At 50.9% G+C, this 21,662-nt stretch overlaps 1 protein-coding gene and 1 long non-coding RNA gene across 2 annotated transcripts in view; one reads left to right on the top strand and one right to left on the bottom strand.

Moving 5' to 3' along the window:
* Positions 1-3,318: 3,318 nt before the first annotated feature.
* Positions 3,319-9,264, bottom strand: LOC113602501 (uncharacterized). Its single transcript, XR_008289168.1, has 3 exons — positions 8,823-9,264; positions 5,104-5,198; positions 3,319-3,562 (listed from the first exon to the last, which is right to left on the bottom strand). It is a non-coding gene; the product is annotated as an uncharacterized LOC113602501 (long non-coding RNA).
* FKBP1A (FKBP prolyl isomerase 1A) overlaps positions 9,260-21,662 on the top strand; it is a 26,290-nt gene continuing 13,887 nt past the window's right edge. The window contains exons 1-2 of the mRNA XM_027069742.2: positions 9,260-9,426; positions 9,518-9,565. Of these exons, the coding sequence (XP_026925543.1) occupies positions 9,390-9,426; positions 9,518-9,565 (85 nt within the window). The 5' untranslated portion in view covers positions 9,260-9,389. The remainder of the gene's footprint in view (positions 9,427-9,517; positions 9,566-21,662) is intronic.

The raw sequence follows: 21,662 nt of genomic DNA, 5'->3' as shown, positions 1-21,662 counted from the left end.
TCATTCATCCCTTCACTTACGTAGCAAGGCCCTCCAGTGCGCCAGGTACTGTTCTGAGTACTGGGGCTCCAGTGAGGAAAAGACAGACGCAGGTTCCACCCTCACGGAACTGAAGCCCTCGGGGAAACAGACATTATTCCACTGACTCCTAACAGCAGGCCTGTATCCCGGCTCCATTTATGAGCCGTGTGGCTTAGTCCTTAACTTTTCTGAGCCTCCGATCTCCCGTCTGTAAAACTGCGCTAATCACAGAGCCCCCACCACGAGGGCTGTTGCAAAAACAAAATGAGGCAGTGGTGCCTGGCTGGCCCAGTGGGTAGCACGTCCGACTCCTCATCCCAGTGTCGTGAGTTTGAGCCCCATGTTGGGTGTAGAGATTAAATTTTTTTTTTATTTACTTATTTTTTTCAACATTTATTTATTTTGGGGACAGAGAGAGACAGAGCATGAACGGGGGAGGGGCAGAGAGAGAGGGAGACACAGAATCGGAAACAGGCTCCAGGCTCTGAGCCATCAGCCCAGAGCCCGACGCGGGGCTCGAACACACGGACCGCGAGATCGTGACCTGGCTGAAGTCGGACGCTTAACCGACTGCGCCACCCAGGCACCCCTAGAGATTAAATTTTTAAAAATGAAATCTGAGGGGCACTTGCGTGGCTCAGTCAGTTAAGTGACCGACTCTTGGAGTTCAGTACAGGTCATGATTTCACGGTTTGTGAGTTCAAGCCCTGCATCGGGCTCCACACCGACAGTGCGGAGCCTGCTTAGGATTCTCTCTCCCTCTCTCTGCACCTCCCCAGGGCATGTGTGCGCGAGTGCTCTCTCTCAAAATAAATAGACTTTTTAATATAATTCTTTTAATGTTTGTTTATTTTTGAGAGAGAGAGACAGACAGACTGCGAGCAGGGGAGGGGCAGAGAGAGAGGGAGACACAGAATCCGAAGCAGGCTCCAGGCTCCGAGCCGTCAGCACAGAGCACGATGCAGGGCTCGAACTCACGAACCGCGAGATCATCACCTGAGCCGAAGTCGGAGGCTCAACCGACTGAGCCACCCAGGCGCCCCTCAAAATAAATAGACTTTTTGAAAAAAGTTTTAAAAAATGCCATGAGCTAATAAAAAAGCAACTGTTCAGTAATTATTAACAGTTGTCATTAGGGTTGCGATTGTCATCCTTAGGCGCCACAGGGAGATAGAAGTAGTCATTATTTCCGCCCTCAAGGCGGTGGTAGATGGGTCAGGAAGACACATATGGATGACAGCAAGACACCAACGTTTCCCAGAGCAGGCAGAGAGATCAACGGGGGCAGAGAACGCATGAAAGAGAAAGTGTGTGTTGAGCCAGGGCTCAAGGGGGGTGGGATTTGGAGAGATGGGGGCTGGGGAGGGAAGGGTCTCCACACAGGCCTCTCTGCACAGAGGTACGGAGGCGGGACGGAGCACACGGGCCTAAGTGTGCTTCTCCCTTCTTGTTCCCCCTCGGAGAGAGTGCATGCGATGGCTGGGCACCTTCAGCTGCCTCTCCTGCCTGGTGCTGGTTCTGGGACTGAAGGAACAGCCCCATAAGGGAGCTGGTATGGCAGCTAATAGGTTTAAGAGGGTGGGAGTGGCCTCATGCCCCGGGGGACTGTAGGAGACTGTGGGGACACCCAGACAAAGAAGAGATGCACCAGAACTCTCAAGTGAGGCTCAGTCCTACCCTGAACTTGGCCGAACCCTAGAAGGGTGGCAGAGCAGAGGCCAGCCTGGCCAAAGTCACTTTGCCCTGGTGTGGATGGAGCAGCCCAGGTGTGACAATTGTTTTTCTCTCCTGCCTGTCTGCTCTGTCAAGGTCACCAACACCTCCCCACCGCCAACGTCCACTGGCCACTGCTTTGGCCCCTTGTCCTCCCTGCAGCCTCCATATAGCCTCCACCTCAGGGCTTCCAGAGGCCCTGCTCTCACCCACCTACCTTTCCCAGCCTCCTTTGTGGGATCGTCGGTCGATTGGTTGGTTGGTTGGTTGGTTGGTTTTGAGCACTTTCTTACTTCCTATCACTACAAGATGCTCCAGGCTCATGTGGTATATTTCCTACCCCAGTCCTAGAATCGGGTATTTCTTCAAGGAGCCCAGGTTCCTTTCACTGGACTATGGTATTAGAAACCAAGGTCTGGGTGCTAAGTGTGTTCTTGCTCTTTGCGTGTCTTTCTTTTAGGCCCTGGCAGCCAACAGAGCAAAGAAATATATGTGTGTATACTAATCTGTAATATACACATAGCCATAAATATTTCTGCACGTAACCATCTGTATCTATATTAAATTTAACATAGTTCTTACTAACAGCTCTTTTTACTGCTTTTCTATAATGTCTATTTCATTGCTGAGATTATCTATTTTTTCCCTTCATTTCAAGGCAATTTCTAATTGATTGTTGAAGCATTTTTAGGATGGCTGCTTTCAGGAGCTCCTGGGTGGCTTAGGTGGTTGAATGTCCAACTTCAGCTCAGGTCACGATCTCAGGGCTACGAGTTGGAGCCCCGCGTCGGGCTCTACGCTAACAGCTCAGAGCCTGGAGCCTGCTTTGAAGTCTGTGTCTCCCTCTCTTTCTGCCCCTCCCCTGCTTGTGCTCTGTCTCTCTCTCTCTTTCTCAAAAGTAAATAAACATTAAAAATATTGTTTTAAATGATGGCTGCTTTCAGACCTCGGATAATTCCAACATCGGATTCAAATCAGTACTAGAGTCAATCGATTTGTTTTTCTCACTCAATTTGCGGTTTTCTGGGTTCTTATTAGGGTGGGTGATTTTAGGCATATCCTTGTCATCTTGTCTATTATGTTTGGGAACCCCAGGTCCTATTCAAACCCTTTATTTTAGCAGGCAGGCACCCTGTTCAGGTTTACCGTGCAGGTCCTGGACTATTTTGGTGAGCTGTGGTTCCAACGACAGCTTAGTGTTCAGAGCCTTCGCTGTATTATTTTGCTCATTGTGGTTTATCTGGTATCACTGGGTCTTTGGGGGCTAGAAGGGGTTTCCCCAGGCCTCGCTGCCCCGTGTCTCGTGGTAGGGAGGGAAGTGTCAGCCCTGCTGTGGTTGCTTATTCTGCCAAGGCCCTTCCTGGCTGTTCTACCTGCTCACCCCCATGTCTCCCTGGGGGGAAGGGGGGTGCTTCTCCTGAGTGCTTACTGTAAGCAGTGCTGGGCTCACCTGACATTGGCAGGGAGGCTCCCTCCAATCCCGGGCTGCCTACCTGAGCCAGACAGACAGGGGCACGTGGCTGGTTCTACATGGTAGACTGGTCTCCTAAAGCTCTTGTGGCAAATTACCACAGACTTGGTGGCTTAAAACAAACAGAAATTTATTCTCTCAGTTCTGGGGGCCCGGAGTCCAAAATCAGTATCACTGGGGCAAAGTAAGGTGTTGACAGGGCTGTACTCCTTCTGGGGGCTCCAGGGGAGACACTGTTCCCTGACTCTTCCAGCTTCTGGTGTCGGCTGTTTCTCCTTGGTTTGTGGCTGCATCGCTCTGGTTTTTAATGCCAGCATCTTGAAATGTGTCAGCTCTGTGGTCACATCACCTTCTTTTCTGTGGGGGGTGGGGATGGGAAAGGGAGGGAGGGAGGGAGAGAGAGAGAGAGAGATCTCCCTCTGCTTCCCTCTCCTATACATGTAATTGCATTTAGGGCCACCCTGATAATCCAGGATAATCTACCCATCTCAAGATCCTAACTTAATATATCTGTAAAGGCCTTGTATCCATGTAAGGTAGATTTACAGGTCCCAGGGATCTGGCTTCTTTGGGACACCATTTTTTAGGTTACCACCCACAACTGGAGGCAACTTACCCCAAAACTACACCTCAGTTTTCTCTTCTGTAAAAGGGGGTTAATAACAGTGATGTTGAGATGAAGGTTATATAAACCAGTGTATACGGAACAGCTATCACTGCATTTCTTATACTCAGGCCCGCTATCTATTGCCTTGCTAGATGGGAAAAAAGATTCCACCATGGGAGAAGGATAGGGTCACAAAGGATGGGAGGCAGGTGGGTAGAAGGCTTCCCACTGAGGGCACAAATCCCACAAAAGGCAGAGTTAGCTAGAATTAAGGGGAAAGCCGAGAGCCCCGGAGAAGGTCACATCACGAGGTAAAGACCCACATCTTAGGTGAGGCGTACAAGGTTTGCTGATGCTCCCCATACATCTAGATCAGACTGGGTTCGAGCCCCGCATGAGGCTCTGTGCTGACAGCGCAGAGCCTGGAGCCTGCTTCGGATTCTGTGTCTCCCTCCCTCTCTCTCCCTCTCTCTCTCTCTCTCTCTGCCCCTCCCCCACTGGCACTCACTCACTCTTTCTCTCTCAAAAATAAATAAACATTAAAAAAGAAAAAAAATCCTGGACAAAACACACAGAGTAGCTATTTAAGAACTCTGAAAACTTAGTAGCAGATAGGTGGAGGAACAAAACCAGCATCGGACGTACAGCCACGCTAGCAATGAGTTGACCATCCCCCCCCCCCCCCCCCCCCCAGTATTTCCCAGCCTGGACTCCATGCACCTGTCAGCCTGGAAGTGCACACCAGGGCAGACAGAGAAAGCTCTAGGGCCCCCCTCATTCTGATTAAATTAGGAAAACGTCTCCTAATACTCAGAGTAGGGGAACAATAAACTTCTGCACCCATCCCCCTGTTTCGTGTACGTGAATTAAACACGAAACAGTTCGCGCAGACTTTGAGAATTTACTATCAGATGGCCTGGGAAAGGCTCTGAAAATACAAATGACCTTGAAGTCATAAGCCACGGGAGGCTGGTTGGAACTCACAGCCTGAGCCCAGTCTGGTCCACGGCCTCCTAGAACAATATGGCGATAGTCTCCGCAGGATTTTTAGAAAAGTCTAATGATACCCGGAATGTCCAGGTATATTCCAGAGCGACTTGACATATGAGGAAACACGAAAATCCCAACTCGCATGGGAGAAGACGGCCAACAGCTGCCAGTGCTGAAATGACATGGCCGTGGGGATTATCTGACAGTCATTAAAGCAGATATTATAAAAACCCTCCAGCAAATAAGGGCAAACCACCTAGAAACAAATGGATAGAGGGACATTTTAAGCAAACAGGGCTACCTGGGTTAAACATCTGACTCTTGACCTCAGCTCAGGTCTTGATCTCAGGGTCATGAGTTCAAGCCTTGCATTGGGCTCCATGTTGGATGTGGAGCCTACAAAGAAGGAAGGAAGGAAGGAAGGAAGGAAGGGAGGGAGGGAGGGAGGGAGGGAGGAGGGGAGGGAGGGAGGGGGGGAGGGAGGAATTTTAAGCCAATAAAAAGAACATAAAAAGGACAAAATGAAAATCTTATAACTGAAAAATAAAATAAGCAAAAATTTAAAAACCCTTTGTATGGGTGCCTAGCAGAAGGGAGATGGCAGAGAAACAAGTCAGTGATCTTGAAGGCAGAAAGTATCCAATCTGACAACAGAGAGAAAGACGGGGAAGAAATGAACAGAACTCCAGGAATGGTGGTACAATTCCAGAAGAGTGAATGTCTGGGTCATCAGAATCTGGGAAGAACAGGAGAAACAGTGGTGCAGGAAAAATATTTGAAAAAACAATGGCTGAAAACCTCCCATGTGGGTGAAAGATATAAACATACATGTTCGGGAAGCTGAATGAAACAGAAACAGGATAAACCCAAATAAACCCCCATTTTTCAGATTTTGGAGCTGCAAGGAAGGAATCACTTTCCCCATCACCCGGGATGCTTATAACTTGAGACTCAAATGACATCCTGTGTCCTTTAGAAACCATGAAAATAATACACAGAGAGAGTAAAAATAAATTCCATCAGTTCAGAATGATATTAAATGAAAAGTCTAATCTGTCTTTCTCCCAGTCCCACCTCTTAGGGTCATTCCCTATTTCTGTTTTAAGTTCTGCTGGTTGCTAAAGTTTGATTTAAAAAGATTTGAACGCTTATCATTTTTATTAATGAATAACCAGGCTTAAGCTAACCAATTAAGTCTTATAAGAAAACAAATCATGGGGTGCCTGGGTTCGCACAGTCGATTGAACATCCGACTTCAGCTCAGGTCACGATCTCACGGTTTGTGGGTTCAAGCCCCGCATCAGGCTCTGTGTTGACAGCTCGCAGCTCAGAGCCAGACCCTGCCTCATATTCTGTTTCTGCCTCTCTGCTCCTACCCCGCTCATGCTCTCTCTCTCTCTCTCTCTCTCTCTCAAATATAAACACTTTTTTAAAAGGTGAAAAAATAATAAATCATAATTTTGTAAAAAAAAATCAGTAATTGGCTATGTACGAACATAGAATCAAAACCAACTTGGAACTCAACACCAAAAAAAAAAAAAACTCCAATTAAAAATGGGCAGAGGACATGAATACACATTTTTTCAAGGAAGACATATAGATGGCCAAATGACACATGAAAAGGTGCTCAACATCACTCATCATAGAAATGCAAGTCAAAACCACAATGAGATGATCACCTCACACCTGTCAGAATGACTAGAGTGAAAGAGACAAGAAATAACAAGTATTGACGAAAACGTGGAGAAAAAGGAACCCTTGTGCACTTTTGGTAGGAGCACGCTGGTACAGCTTCTGTGGGAAACCGTATGGATGTTCCTCCAAAAATTAAAAACAGAAGTACCATACCATCCCCTAATTCCACTACTGGGCATTTTTTACCCAAAGAAATAGATATAGACATATTTGCAGTGGAATATTACTCAGCCATAAAAAAGGGTGAGATCTTGCCATTTGTGACAACATGGATGGGGCTGATGTATCACACTGAGTGAAGGAAGTCACTGGGAAAGACAAAAGGTCTTTTACGGGCTCATCATCATGCCAGCAGCAGTGACATATTTAAAATTAGCCGCCGAGGGGCGCCTCGGCGGCTCAGTCGGTCGAGCGTCCGACTTCGGCTCGGGTCATGATCTCACCCTCCGTGAGGTCGAGCCCCGCCTCGGGCTCTGTGCTGACGGCTCAGAGCCTGGAGCCTGCTTCGGGTTCTCTGTCTCCCTCGCTCTCTGCCCCTCCCCCGCCTGCTCGCGCACGCGGTCTCTCTCTCAAAAATAAATAAACATTAAAAAAAAAAGTCTTACAAATGTCTAATAAGCGTCCCTCGTGTTACATAGCACGTATCAGTCTCGGGTTCATCTCAGGTCTGTATCACATGCCCCCACTGATAGCCGAAATGGCAGTCACGGGTTTCTGTTCCCCAAAGCGGTGAAGAAGAGGGCGTGCAAACCTGAGGCTCTTGGAGAATCCCCCCTAGGAAAAGGTGACGTCTTCTATCTGTGGATTGACACAGATTGATAGGATGTGCACTGTCTCAAAGACAGATCTCTGTTTTGAACTGAGGCCCCGTCCAGAACCATGAGAGAACCACCAGATCACAGAGTGAAAGTGAGGGAAGCCGCAGGCTGGGGGCTTCCAGGAAGGCTGGACCAGGAACCCTGCAGTCTGACTTCCTCTAGGTGGTGGGAGAGGTGTCGGGGTGGGTTGGGAGGCAGTCCTGGCCCCTCTTGAGCTCTCCCTTTTTAGTTTTATTTCTCAATATGCATCCTTCCCTTCTTCTATAGGCACAGAACCCCTACTTTTACTTGGGCACAGGGACACCCAGAATGAAGACTGTATTTCCCAGCTTCCCGTGCGGCTCAACTCAGCCGCACAGCTAGGTAGCAGCCAATGAGGTGTGAGGGGAAGAGATACCTGCGACTTTTAGGTCACGCACTTAAAGGGAGGGGGACATGCCCTCACGTTCCACCTTCCCCCCTTTCCACTGGTTGGGATGCAAACCCGCTCGGTGGAGCATAACAGGAGGAGCATAGGGATGGAGAGGCACAAGCAGAAGGATCACGGGTCCCTGATCAGCCTGGGAAGCTGAGCCACCCTACATGCCTCTGCACTGTGATGAGAGAGAGACGGCCACTTTTGTCTCATTTCAGCCACTGTTAATTTGGTTTCTGTTAGAGCCCGCACCCTAAATAACACAAAAATTGCCAAAGCAGTCACGAGCTCCCTGAGATTCTAGGGAAGGGGACACAGACGACAGGAAGAGTGTCAAAGGACTTTGACATTTAAAGAATCTCGGGGGTGGGGCACTGGGGTGGCTCAGTCAGTTAAGCATCTGACTCTTGATTTCGGCTCAGGTCATGATCTCACGGTTTGGGGGTTCAAGCCCCGCACTGGGCTCCGTGCTTAGAGCATGGAACCTGCTTGGGATTCTCTCTCTCTCTCTCTCTCTCTCTCTCTCTCTCCCTCTCTCTACCGCTCCTGTGCTCTCTTTCTCTCTCAAAAATAAATAAAATAAATTTACAAAATTAAAAAAAAAAAAATCTCAGGAGCACCCGCCGAAAACCTAAAGGATTATCCACATCTGCCTCCCTCAGGTCCTGTCACAATGTTCCCTGGGGCCACAGTGCCTCTGCCTATTTCTTCTACCCCAACACACACCCAGCTGGCCAACTCCTTCAGACCTTGGCTAAACCTGGCAATCTCAGGGAAGCATTCCACACACCCCAGACTGAGTAAGGCATCTCTGTTATACATGCCTCAGAGCATAAGCCATGTATCACTCTACTGACATGTGATACATAAGCCATGTATCACAGTACTGACAGCTTTGAAACTTTGTATTTATCTCAGTGGTAATTTGATGGTCTCGCCTTCACCAGACTGTAAGCTCGGCGACGTCAGGGACTGAATCTATCTCCTTCACTGTTGTTTCCCTAGCACCTAGCACAGTGATGGGCATATAGTAGACGCTCAATTAGAACATAAGTAGATAAGGCATGAATGAACGAATGGACGGATCCCGACCTGACAGGACAGGCTTCATGCAGGGCGGTGTGAATACCGACTCCTCTTCCAACGAAGAAAAGCAGAGCTCAGAATCCTGAATCGTTTGTTGACCGCTAACGTGAACACACACATGCGCTGACCTCCCACAACCATCGTTTTTCACGCAAGTGTGCACTTCGAAGTGTGAACCTGCCCAAAGTCACCCAGCCGGGAACGGGCCGACCCCCCGGCCATTACCCCCATTTCCCAGACGCGGAAACTTGGGGAAAGAGGAGTCCGCCGGCCGGGAGCACGAGAAAGGAAGGGCGGGGGCAGCAGGACGGCGCTCCAGACGGCTGCATCCGGAGGCCGCGGGGCGGCCGGGCTTCCGGTCCCCCAGCCCCGCGGCCCGGGCTTCGGGGACGTGCGCGCCGTGTGGGGCGCGCACGCAGGGCGGGGCGTGCGGGGGCGCGCGCGTGCGCAGGCCAGGCGCCCAGGGCCAAGGCAGAGCCGGGGAGCTGCCGCCAGGTCCGCTGTGGGTCCACGCCGCCCGCCGCGCCGCCCGCCAGCCCAGCGTCCCCAGCCGCCGCCGCCGTCGCCGCCGCTATGGGAGTGCAGGTGGAGACCATCTCCCCCGGAGACGGTGAGTAGGCGCGCTCGGCGTTCCCAGAGTGCCCCCTCCGCCGCGCGCATCCGCTCACCGCTCCCGTCTGTCTGTCTGTCTGTCTCCTTAGGGCGCACCTTCCCGAAGCGCGGCCAGACCTGCGTGGTGCACTACACGGGTGAGTCGGCGGGTCCGCGGGGTGGGGGGCCCGGCCCCGAGTGGCCTGTAGCCGCCGCCTGGGGGCAGAGGCCCGGGGCGTGGCGGCGGCGGCGGCGGCGGCGGCGGCGGGGCCCGCGTGGCCCGAGGCGGAGGCCTGGGCGGTGGCAGCGCCCCCGAGGGGGCGGCCTCGCGCCTGCCGAACCCGGGACGGTGTGAGCCGGCGGTTTCGCGCTTCCCGAACAGCCCTGTGCCCACTGCACAGATGGGGAAACTGAGGTTTGGGGAGGCGAAGTCGCCGGCGCAAGGTCACATGCTCCGGAACGGGCAGAGCCCTGGCCCGGGACCATCAAAGGATTTGTACCATTTCTGTGTCCCGGGTGACACCCAGCCTCCCCTTCCGGCCCTCCCTTGGATGGAGATAAGAAGGGCGAGGTAATTTCCAGTCTGCGGAGGGGCCTCTTCCAAAGTCGGGATTCATCCTGGTTCCCAAGGCACGGCTTTGACTTCAGCCTGGCCTTGGATGAGCTAGATCCGCTCATCTTACTTTTGAGCCACTTTGAAATCCAAGCCTTGGTAGCCACGACGGCCTGGGCTGCCTGAACGTGTAATTTCGCCCCTCAGCCCCTGCCCCCCAACCCGTCTAGGAGTAGAGGTTTTCTCATCCCCATTTGAAAGTTGAGGAAACTGAGGCCCAGTTAGGGTAACGAACAGCAATGAAAACCAAAGGAGATTGTAGACCTTCAGCCAGAATTCAGACTTCAGAGTCTGGTGCCTTGAGACCATCTTTTAACTCCATGCCCTTACAAGGTCCTCCTGGGTTGTATTGGGGAGGGGGGTGGAGGCTAAGCAGGCGGAGACTCTGTGGCTGTGGGCTGGAGGGGGCGTGGTGATTGGTGTAGCTGCACTGTAGACACGAATAACCTTCCCTCCCCGTCCTTCTTCCCCTTTCTCCTCCTTCCCACCCTTTCCTCTGTTCCTCCTCCCCCTTCCTCTGTTTCATCTCCTTCCCTCCCTTCTCTTTTTTCTCCTCCTCCTCCTGGGTAGTAGGCTGTAGGCAGTTGTGACCAAGCTGCTCAGGCATAAGCTTTACCCTTCCCTCCCAGATTATGGGGGGAGCCCTCTGTTAAGGGAAATGATTTTCACTGGGAAGGAGAAGGAGGCACCCAACATCCTCTTTCCCAGGCGTTTTGACTTATTTGGCTGTTTTGTGTCTCTGGCCCTTCTCCGTGGGCAGAAATGGGGGCAGGGGTGGAGGGAGTCAAGAACTAGAACCTTTTAAGAGGCTCCCAAAGGAAGAGGTATTGCAACCCATCTTCATAGGGAACTTTCTCGTGCCTGTGAAACGAAGCTGGAAAGTGGTTCTGACGTTTTTAAATGGCCGTTTTTGTAGGCCATGGTCAGCACCCGAGCCTGGGAGGTCTAATGGAGGAAAGCTTGTCAGTTTGGTTGCTTGTGATCGGTGGGATGAGAAGAGTGAGCGTTGCCTTTTGCAGTGCTGGGGTGAGTGGGCAGTTAATGCGGTTCCCACCGCCAACTTGGTGCGGACCCTGGGACTCGGAGAGGTAATGAGGTGACTGTCCCACCCCCATTTTGTAAGTTAGCCATACTAGGATAACTGGCTCTATCTGTCTCACTCCTGAGTCTGTGCCCCTCAGCCTTGGCTTACCCGTCTTTTAGTGCTCGTGGCGGGACTGGATCCACAGCATGTCGACAGAACCATGCCTCACTGTGCCTTTTGGTGAAATGTCCCCACACAGCACGTCTGGAGCCTTTCCTAAGAGAACAGATGGTCGTGGGACCCAGAACACCATCAGGGCTCCCAGTGCCTCTTCTCCAAGGCTGTGTTTTCCTTGAGGGTGGCACCCACCCACACATTCCCCGAACAGCCGCAGGACCCTGGCATGCATCAGGACAAAAGCTTTCTTTTTTATGTCATTTTTGATAAGCTCTACAAAGACGCCTCAGTGAGGAGCCAGCTCTGCCCCTTGCTCACAGAGTAGGCTGTTCTTGGGCAGGCGGCTTTGTTCCTGTGGGTCTTTGCCACCAGCCTCCCAGGAAGAACCTGTTTGAGGCCCGTGGGGGCGTGAGAGGAATGGGTAGGCGCTTTGAGATTTCATCTGTAGCAGTGAAGGCTTTCAAGCCAGTGGGAGCAGAATTCATCTTGATGGAACATAATGGGGGTGGGGAGAGTTACCATAAGGACCTGAGGGTCTTCCCAGGCAGGGAGCCCACTGGGGCTCAAGAAGGGAGAAGAAATTCTCATAGTACTCCTAGTTTTTCTCCCTGTTTTTCTCTACCTGGTTGCCCCAGTATTCCCTTGTCGGATTCGTTTGTCTTTGCTTCTCCCAAGTGGAGATGTTGGATGTTGGGAGGCCCCTGTGTGCCCCGCCCCTCCCACCCCATGCCCACTGTCTCCGTCTCCTTTTGAATATCCAGCTTACATTGTTTGGCTGTGGGACTCCAATGATGATAGTTCCTAGGAGGGAAAAATCTAACTGGCCCAGGTTCAGGTCAGGCGAACACTCTTGATTGAGCCTGCTCTGGCCTGGTGTCCCCTGCTGCTGACTGGGGGCAGGTCCAAAGAAAGAGCAGTGGAAGTAAGGTCTCAGCCAGCAGAGACATGCATAGCCCAGGCTGACTTTGGCCACATGGACATTTTAAGTGCCGCTGGTGGCTGCCAGTCGTAGCCCTGACGCCACTCTCAAGGCTCCCTCTGGTGCCTTCTGTGGCCTCTAGCAGAGGACGGCCTGCACGCGGCTTCAAAGAAAGGCCTGCGTCCCCTCTTTGTGGCGCCAGAAGGGAAGACGAAAACTTTGCTGCCACCAGCCCAGCGCCTCCCAGTAGCATGGCAGGCACTGAGGTGGGAGGAAGGAGGTGGAAGGGTAACTTGCCAAGTATGTGCCTTGAGGACCAAGTGGCTTCTCACAGCTCCCTCCTTGCCTCCAGTAGCTTCGTCATCTGTATTGTTGAGCCTGTCCTGACACATAGCCAGGCTTGTGTCCCTTTTACTCATGTCAGCAGGCCACATGCCTGCCTTTGTCAGAGCAACCTTAGGTGGATTGAAGGAATTCTGGTTTTATCCTCTTGAAAAGTAACTGACATCATGTCCTTGGGGTTGGGTTTAAGCTGTCAGCAGCCTGGCTTCTAAACGAGGAGGACCAAGGGTCCTTCAGCCCTGTCTCCTCAGAAGGTCCACTTAGAGGGCAGCTGAGGTGACCACTGTCCTGCAGCCCCCTCCCCAGCCCCTTGCTTTTCTTTAACCTCTGTCTCCCCTCCCCTCTCCTCTCTACTTTATTCCGTCCACCCCGCCCCCGCCAAGATCTCGGCTGATCGGATGTCTGGAGGAAGGCTCACCCCCAGCAGAGGCTCCTCTGACGGGCCCCCACTCGGTGCTGACTTCACTCAGAGAGGCTGTGACCGTTCGGGCAGGGCTGGAACAGGACCCTGTTTCCTTCCTACGGCAGGTGTTCACTGAGCAGCAGTGACAAGCCAGGCACTAGGGACGTGGCCAGTGGACTACATAGGCAGAGACCTGATGTGGTGGGGCTTCCTTGCGTGGCAAGGCCCAGGCAGGTGCGAAGGTCAGGTGGTGAGAAGCACTGTGGAGAGGTGAAAGCAGAGTGCAGGCGTGGGCAGGGGGTCGCTGCTTTTGGCGAGAGTGGTTGCCAAAGGCCTCTGACAAAATGACACGCTAATATTTACCCACGGGAAGTTGAGGCGTGAGCGGTGTGGGTGTTGGGGCAAGAGTCTTGCGGGCAGAGAGCCCGAGGCTGGGCGTGCTTGCTGTGGTGGGAGAACGGCAGGGAGACCCGTGTGGCTGTGCCGGAGGGCATGAGGGGAAAGCGGTGGGAGGAGGGGGTGATGGGGGGGCCTTGCAGGTTGGTGACTCTCTCTCTGAGTGAGGTGGCAGCCCTAAGAGGGCTGTGAGCTGACCTGGATTCTAACAGGCCCGCTCCCTTCTGGCCCCTGTGTGGACGTTGAACTTTTTGAGGGCAGGGACAGAAACAGGGTTCCGGTTGTATCCTGGGTGTGTGGCGTGCCAGCCTGGGCTGGTGGGGAGAGGTGGTGCCAGGTGGACAATGATCCCCCAAGAGGAAGTGGGCCCTTGGCTAGGTTTCGGCTCTTGCCCCTGCCGGATAACACGTGATGAGAGCTCAGCCGAATTGTCCCACTTTTCTCAGCCTCCGTGGCCATCCGTAAAATGGGAGTAAGAACACCTGCCGGGAGCAGTGACAGTGCTGCTGCTATTATACGCACTGTATGAAGGCTGCTCGTGTCCCAGGCACTGGGTGATGCGTTCCCCGCCCTCCCCCCCCCCCCCCCCCGGCCCTTCCTCCCACCAGCACTGCCCGTGATGTCTCGAGTGGGAGAAAGGCAGAGCCCCGGTGTCAGCCCTCAGTTGCTGGAGTGGCCCAAACTCCCACGCAGGGCGGGGTTGGCCCTGAGACCTCAGCCTCTGTTCCTCTACAGATGGGGAAATGGGCACTTATAAGAGAGATGGGTCTGAGTGAGGATTCAGGTTAAAAAAGGCTAACCTCGGGGCCCCTGGGTGGCGTAGTCGGTTAAGCGTCCGACTCTTGATCTCGGCTCAGGTCATGGTCTCATGGTTCCTGAGTTCAAGCCCCGCATCAGGCTCTGCAGTGACATTGCAGAGCCTGCTTGGGATTGTGTCTGTACTTCTCTCTGACCCTCCTTCACTTGTGCTCAGTCGTGCGCGCGCGCGCGCTCTCTCTCTCTCTCTCTCTCTCTCTCTCTCTCAGTCTCAAAGTAAATAAACTTATAAAAAAAATTTTTTTTTTAGATAAAATAGGTCTAACCTTGCCTACAGAATAGAATAAATTGGCTAAGAAAGTTGTAGCTGAGTTGCTAAATGTGGGTACCGAGGGGGCTTGTTGGTGTTTGTTTTCCTTTCCTTGTGTCTTGAGGGGCACGAGCCGAGCAGAGTTGGGCCGTGGCAGCTTGGCTGCGTAAGCCGAGGTGTTGGTCCTTTTTTTTCCACGGAAGCATAGCTGACACACGACGCGTCGTTGGTTTCAGGTGTACGACACGGGGATGCGACAAGTCCGTGCGTATCCGGGGGTGTCCGTTCCTCTTCTCCTCGAGCTTCCTTAACATAATGGGGTTTTAACATTTTGGAAATAGACCTTGCTACGGAAGCATCATTTTCTTTCCTCTGGGATTGTGGTTACTAGAGTACAGAATCCTGCAGGTGCTGTTTTCTCCTTCCACCGGTAAGAGTAGGAGGCTCACCGGGCTTAAGTGAACCGAAGGCCCCATAGCATGCCTGTGTATGTGTATGTGTGACTCTTACTTGCGAAGTTTTCACACATAGAGAAAAATCTAAACAGCCACGTGCCCACCACCGAGATTCTGTGATGGTTGACATTTTGTCGAGTTTGCCATTTCTGTCTCCTTACAGAATATGCGTGCGTGCGTGTGTGTGTGTGTGTGTGTGTGTGTGTGTGTGTGTGTGATCTGTGGGTTTTTCACGGAGTCATTTCAGCCGCAGACATCATGACACTTTAAATACTCGAGCATGCTGTAAGAATACGGATATTCTCCTTATTCTCCTACTGGTCACACCTAAGAAAATTTGAAATGACTTAAGTGACCTAAAACCAGATGCATATTGTAAACCCCCCCCCCCCCGTGGTCCTGAAAGTGTTTTTTCTTTTTTTAAACCAGAATTCTTTCAAGTTTTACTCATTTCAGTTGGATGTTGTGTCTACTGCCAATCTAAGAGAGGCCTCGTGCTGGTTTTTTCCCAATGGCCCTGGTTTTTCAAAGAGAGCCGTCTTGTGATCTTACTGAAAGAATGCCCTGCGTCCGTCTGCTCATTTTCTCCCGGTGTCATCTGGCCGCTTCCTCCTCGTGTCGTCTGCCGTCCCGTCATACCTGGTGCTGTGTGCTCGATACTCAGCACACCGTGGGGAACAGCATTATTGGTGGTGCCGAATTTGATCTTTTCTGTAAGGGTACATTTCCCCCTTCGCAGTTAGCAGCCGTTAGTGGGGCCCTGGGCATCCTGCCCGTGCCTGGTCTCCTCCACCTTCCCCCTCTGGTATGGACATCATTGCTGATTCTTGCCAGAAGTCTCCATTTCGTTGGCATTTGCAAAGAGGCGGTTTTAAAAATTCCTTCATACCTTCCACATTTATCAGCTGCCATTCCATAAGATAGGGTAGAGCTTAATTCTTTCCCTTTAATTTAAATCTTCATTTTAAAGAATTTGTTTTGTCATCTTTCCCAGGGGTGGCAAGAGACTTTTCCCCCCTTTATCCACTTACTTGTATTTTTGTTTGTTTGTTTGTTTTTAGCATATGGACTCATAATAAATTTTCCTGAGGGTTTAAAATCATTGATACTCATTATCCTTCTTGATACTCAGGTTGTCCCAGATTTGGCCAGCAGGAGCCCCTTTGGGCTGGCTCTGGTACCTTTTTGATATGCTCGCCTTACTCCCTAGTCACCTCCTTGGTTTCCCTGCTCTGGTCCTGGCATCAGTTGTTCTCTCCAGAGAGCTCTGGTTCCTTTCAGTAGGTCTCATGGGCTTTTTTTTTTTTTTTTTTTTCATTAACAGCTTTATTGGATATAATTTATGTACTATAAAAATTTAACATAGGCTTTTTAACTTGAATGTTTTTGGTGGTTAGAAACCGATTTTATGGGGCACCTGGCAGTAGAGCACGTGACTCTCAATCTCAGGGTCATAAGTTCAAGCCTCATCTTGGGCGTGGAGCCTACCTAAAAACAGATTTGGGGGGCCCCTGGGTGACTCAGTCGGTTAAGCGTCTGACTCTGGCTTTTTTGGCTCAGGTCGTGATCTCACGGTCTGTGAGTTTGATCCCCACGTCAGGCTCCGAGCTGACGGTGTGGAGCCTGCTTGGCATTTTCTCTCTCTCTCTCTCTCTCTCTCTCTCTCTCTCTCTCTCTGCCCCTCCCCAACTCTCAAAATAAATAAAACATTTTTAAATAACTGATTTTATGAGGTGCTAATGGGTTCATTGTATCTGTAAACTAGGAATTGCTTGTCTGCTTTGGGATTTTCTCTAAAAATAGTATTGTCACCTTTTATTTCTGCTGGAAAAGGCTGGGGTACTTTGGATAACTTAGGCATGTACTATTCAGTTCTCCCTTTTGGTGCTTGTGATGCTGTTTATTTTCATTATTTTTTTTATTTCTTTATGCCGTTTATTAATTTTTTAGAGAGAGAGAGAAAGAGAGAACACAAGCAGGGGAGAGACGGAGAGAGAGGGAGTCATAGAATCTGAAGCAGGCTCCAGGCTCTGAGCTGTCAGCACCGAGCCTGACTTGGGGCTCAAACCCATGGACTGCGAGATCATGACCTGACTCTCGCATGACTGCGAGATCACTGACTGAGCCGTGCAGGTGCCCTTGTTTATTTTTATTTCTATTTTTCCTCTCCTGTTCTTGTACCTACTTGAAGAACTCAACCGAGTCCTTGTGTGCCTTCCCCTAGCTCACTTTAACTTCGGCCAGATGAATACTAGCAGTGGAAAGAGGAGGAGGAGGAGGAAAGGGAGTGGGGAGAAACAGCCCTCTCCTGGGTGCTGTCTTCTGTTCTCAGTGCCTTTACTCTCCCCTCCCAGGAGCTCAGACCACCCTGGCCCACCTCCAGTTCCTGGCACACACCAAGGCCCCCCGCCCAGGGAACTCTCTGGCCCTGTGCTTAGGTGTCACCGCTCCCCACCTCAGGCAGACTCCTATCTATCACACTTACATGGCACCCCCTCGGTGGGTCTTCCCCGATTGACCCTTGGCTAAAGTGGTTCTTCACAAATGCATCACACACGTACCTTGGATTCTCAGGCAAGGCATCTGTCCATTTCCTTCATGGCCTTCCTCACGGTCAGGTTGTATACAGTTACACCCACCCTTTCCCCAGTAGACTGCAGGCTTCAGGAGGCCAGAGGCCTAGTGGTGGTGTTCTCCAGGGCCTCTCCCCATCAGTGCCTGGCATGGAGTCTCTCAGGGACAGTTTGAATAGTGGTCACTTCGGACTCTAGCTGGAGTGGAGAAAGGCCACATTCCTGTTACATTTGGTATAATGTTTCTGTTTCTTTAAGCTAGAATAAGAGCAAGAATCTACCTTCTGCACTTTGCCCAATCCCCGTGGATTAATAAAATTGTAACTGTTTTCTCTCACGCCTACTACACACAGGGCAGCACACCAAGCCCTTCCCTCAGTCATTCAGCAAACATGTTAGGAGCTGGGGAAAGCTTCAGCCTTGCCCTTGAGGTGCTTACCTTGAGGGAGTGCCTTCCCCTGCACCTACCTTTTCGAGAGAAGGGCCTTGAGCAGCCCCCACCTGGAGTGGAAGGGCCACGTGGTCTTGGATGTGTATGGCTTGGGCCGGCAGGAGGGGAGAGCTTGCCAAGTGTGTGCAATGGCCTGGAGGGGGAAAGGGTGCCTTTGGTTTCTCCACAAGCACTTACTGACGATCGATTATGTGCAAGGCACTGTTCCGAGCACCAAGAACATAGGACTGAAGAAGACACAGTGCCCGTCCTCATAGATCTTACACTGTAGTGGAAAAGTGATTAATAAGCGAAGATATGTTGTATGTTAAGCAGTAAGTGCGAAGGAAGGGACAGGAGAAGGTTTAGTTTTAGACAGACCAGGGAAGACTTTAATGAGAGAGTAACATGTGAACCAAGACCTGAAGGGTGTGAGGGAGTAATCCATGTGACCATCTGGTAAGAGCATTTTAGGCAGAGGGAACAACAGGCACAAAGGCCCTGGGGTGGGCGTATCCCTGGTGTGTCTACAGAACAGAAGGAAACAATGTTCTTGCAGTGGAGAAGTATGAGAGTCACCAGGGATGAAGTCAGAGGGATGGCAGTGTGGGGTGGCAGCTCTTACAGGGCCTCCTAGGCCATTTTCAGGACTTGAGATTCTGTTCTGAATAAGATGGGGGGGCCGTGGGAGGGTCTTGAGCAGAGGAGTAGTAGGGTCTGACTTGTATTTTAAGAGAATGTCCCTCTAGCTGCCGTGTCAAGTTTAAACTGTAGGAGAGAAAGGGCAGACCCAGGGATACCAGGGAGGGGATTATTATAGTCATCTGGGCCCAGGCCCCAGAACTCACGCCATTATACCCTACAGCCTCCCGCCTCCGTGTTTTCTGGAAAAGAAGAAAAGCTAAAGATCATGCATATTTCTACCATTACCAAACAGCCACTGTTAAGTATTGTTTTCCCTCTGTGTGCTCTCCCCCACCCCGCCCCATGAGATACAATGTGGCGGTATTTTTACTCATATTATGATAAAGTGGAAGATGGAGAGGCATGCCCACAAGGATTTTATTCCGGTTTGTGTACTTCCCATCATGGGATCTCCTTTGAAAATACACTTTTGGTCATAGAATCTAAAGAGATTTAGCAAAAGTTTAGGAGCATTTCCAGATAACAGAGGGGATGTGTTCTTGTGCTCAGTTTGTGCAATGGTGGGGAAGAAGCCAGCTCTCTCTTTGGGTAGGCAATTGGCCTTCGATCTTACCACGTTCATGGGGCTGTCAGAGCTCCCAGTTCAGGAAGGTTGCCCTGGGAGTGCAAACCCAGAGGCCTGGAAATGGACATGAGACATAAACTTTGAATTCATATGTCTTAGCTACCTCAGGTGTAGAGTCTCTTTTCATTCATCATGATGGGGACAAGTGGGTAGTTGATCGTAAAAATGACATGACTTCTATAACATTTTATTTCAAATCCAAACATAAATCGTTTACTCAAGGCCCATGTCTTTCTGTTAGGATGGCTCTTCTGGTAGAGTTTCCCGTCAAGGTTCTTGTAAAAACTAATTTGGATTCTTTTAAAGCCAAAACAGCAAGGACTGTTGGGAGGTCATCTCAACGCCCAACCTTTCTATATTCTTAAGATTTCTTTCTTCAGACATACATCCGTCTCATCCACACAGTTACTCATGAGCAGTATTTTTCAGTGACTTGCCTTTATTGAGTCTTTCCAAACAGCTAGGACCACTCTTTTTCTGTTGTTCACACTCCTGTTTCATTTTTTTTGCATACTGTTTGATTATGTTTTCTCTACTCGGTAAGTATAACTGACATAAGTGAGTCTGGGAGTCAGCATAGCTGACCAGCCCTTGGTTAAGCATAAAGCTCACATGGGAAAAAAGAAATGAGCATCACTAGAGACTAGGAGATACAGGCTCTTTCTCCGCTCTGGGGCTGTGCGTGCTGCGGTTTGTAGGCGTCTTTGGTGGGGCAGTTAAATTAAAGGCTGTTGAGGAAACTTCTGTACATAAGGAGGAGAAGGAAACAGCTAAGCCTGGGTCGGTACATCCATTTGTATCTAGGTCAGTACAGCCATTTGAGAATGTTCCAGGTGGCTTTGAATGCACGTCTGCAGAAAAATTGGTGACTTTCAGTTCAGTTTCCCCACCTCCATTCAACCATTGTACTTTTGTACTTAAGGAAACACGTGTTGGGGCGCCTGGGTGGCGCAGTCGGTTAAGCGTCCGACTTCAGCCAGGTCACGATCTCGCGGTCCGTGAGTTCGAGCCCCACGTCAGGCTCTGGGCTGATGGCTCAGAGCCTGGAGCCTGTTTCCGATTCTGTGTCTCCCTCTCTCTCTGCCCCTCCCCCGTTCATGCTCTGTCTCTCTCTGTCCCAAAAATAAATAAACGTTGAAAAAAAAAATTAAAAAAAAAAAAAAAAGAAAACACGTGTTGAGGGGCGCCTGGGTGGCTCAGTTGGTTAAAGCCTCCCACTTCGGCTCAGGCCATGATCTTGCGGTTTGTAAGTTCCAGCCCCACGTCGGGCTCTGTGCTAACAGCTCAGAGCCTGGAGCCTGCTTCGGATTCTGTGTCTCCCTCTCTCTCTGCCCCTCCCATGCTCATGCTCTCTATCTCTCAATAATAAGTAGACGTTAAGGAAAAAAATTAAGAAAATACGTGTTGAGGGGCACCTGGGTGGCTCAGTTAAGCGGCCGATGTCAGCTCAGGTCATGATCTCCTGGTTCGTGGGTTCGAGCCCCGCAGCAGGCTCTGTGCTGACAGCTTGGAGCTTGGAGCCCAGAGCCTGCTTTGGATTCTGTGTCTCCCTCTCTCTCTGCCCCTCCCCAGCTCGTGCTCTGTCTCTCAAAAATAAACATTTAAAAAAATTAATAAAAGAAAATATGTGTCGAATTGAACATAGAAGTCCTTTCTCCCTCTTCCAACTGTAAATGGCAAGAGCTTTGTTTTGTTTGGAGGTTGGGATGTTCTTTGTTGTTGTCATCGTGTGATTTAGCTTTGGGTTTTTTGTTTTTAATTTAAAAACTTTCTAAATTCTGCACCCTGCAAAATGCTTATGAAAACCACCTGCAAAGATTCCACCCGCAGCCGAAAACCACACTGTGAGTCACAAGCTTGAGCTGCAGCAGGTGCCGGAGCCCTCGCTACCCGTGCCTCATGCAGCCACTTCCCTTACCCTGTAGGGGGACATGGGGGTGCTGCCCCCCTGAAGCCCTGGAGGTAGCTCCATTTCTGTCGGATTATTAGTGAAATAATAACCCAGCGGTCCTCTCGAGTCTCCACGTCCTGGCCTTGGGTCTTAATCACTGCTTCTTGGGCAGTGACTCGGGCCAAGTACCAGGAGCAGAGTCCGAGGGCACGTGCTCCTCAGCAGCCGCTGGCCAGGTCTGCCTTCGCTGGTTCCTTCTGAGCGAGCACACCCTGAAACAGAAGAGCAGCAGGAAGGAGCAGGCTGCTGTGGGGGAGGTGAACTTGAGCTTGTTCCCCACATTTCTTTTTTTTTTTAAGCCCTCCCGCTCCCTCCCCAGGGATTGGAGTCTGGTTCTTCCCCAAAGGAACAGCTAAATCGTTCGGGAGGAAACTCAGACAAAGGTGACATAAACGGTCTTGCAGCCAGAGGCTGCTTTAACACTCCCTCCTGCAACCCTTTCACACAGGCTTGTGCTTTTAACTGGAGACCCCCAGATTTTCACATTTTTTCTCACTGATTAGTAATTCAGAGGTGCTGGAAGTAAAAGCTGCCGTTCTGGGATTACCCCTCAGATCCTTCCTACCGTACAGGGAAGAGGTCTAAATATGGAAGCCTCTTGCTTGTCCTGCTGATTCTTAAAAATCGTGCAGGCAG

This window comes from Acinonyx jubatus, chromosome A3, assembly GCF_027475565.1.
Source record: "Acinonyx jubatus isolate Ajub_Pintada_27869175 chromosome A3, VMU_Ajub_asm_v1.0, whole genome shotgun sequence".
Lineage (NCBI taxonomy): Eukaryota > Metazoa > Chordata > Mammalia > Carnivora > Felidae > Acinonyx > Acinonyx jubatus.
This window is presented reverse-complemented; position numbering and strand designations above follow the sequence as displayed.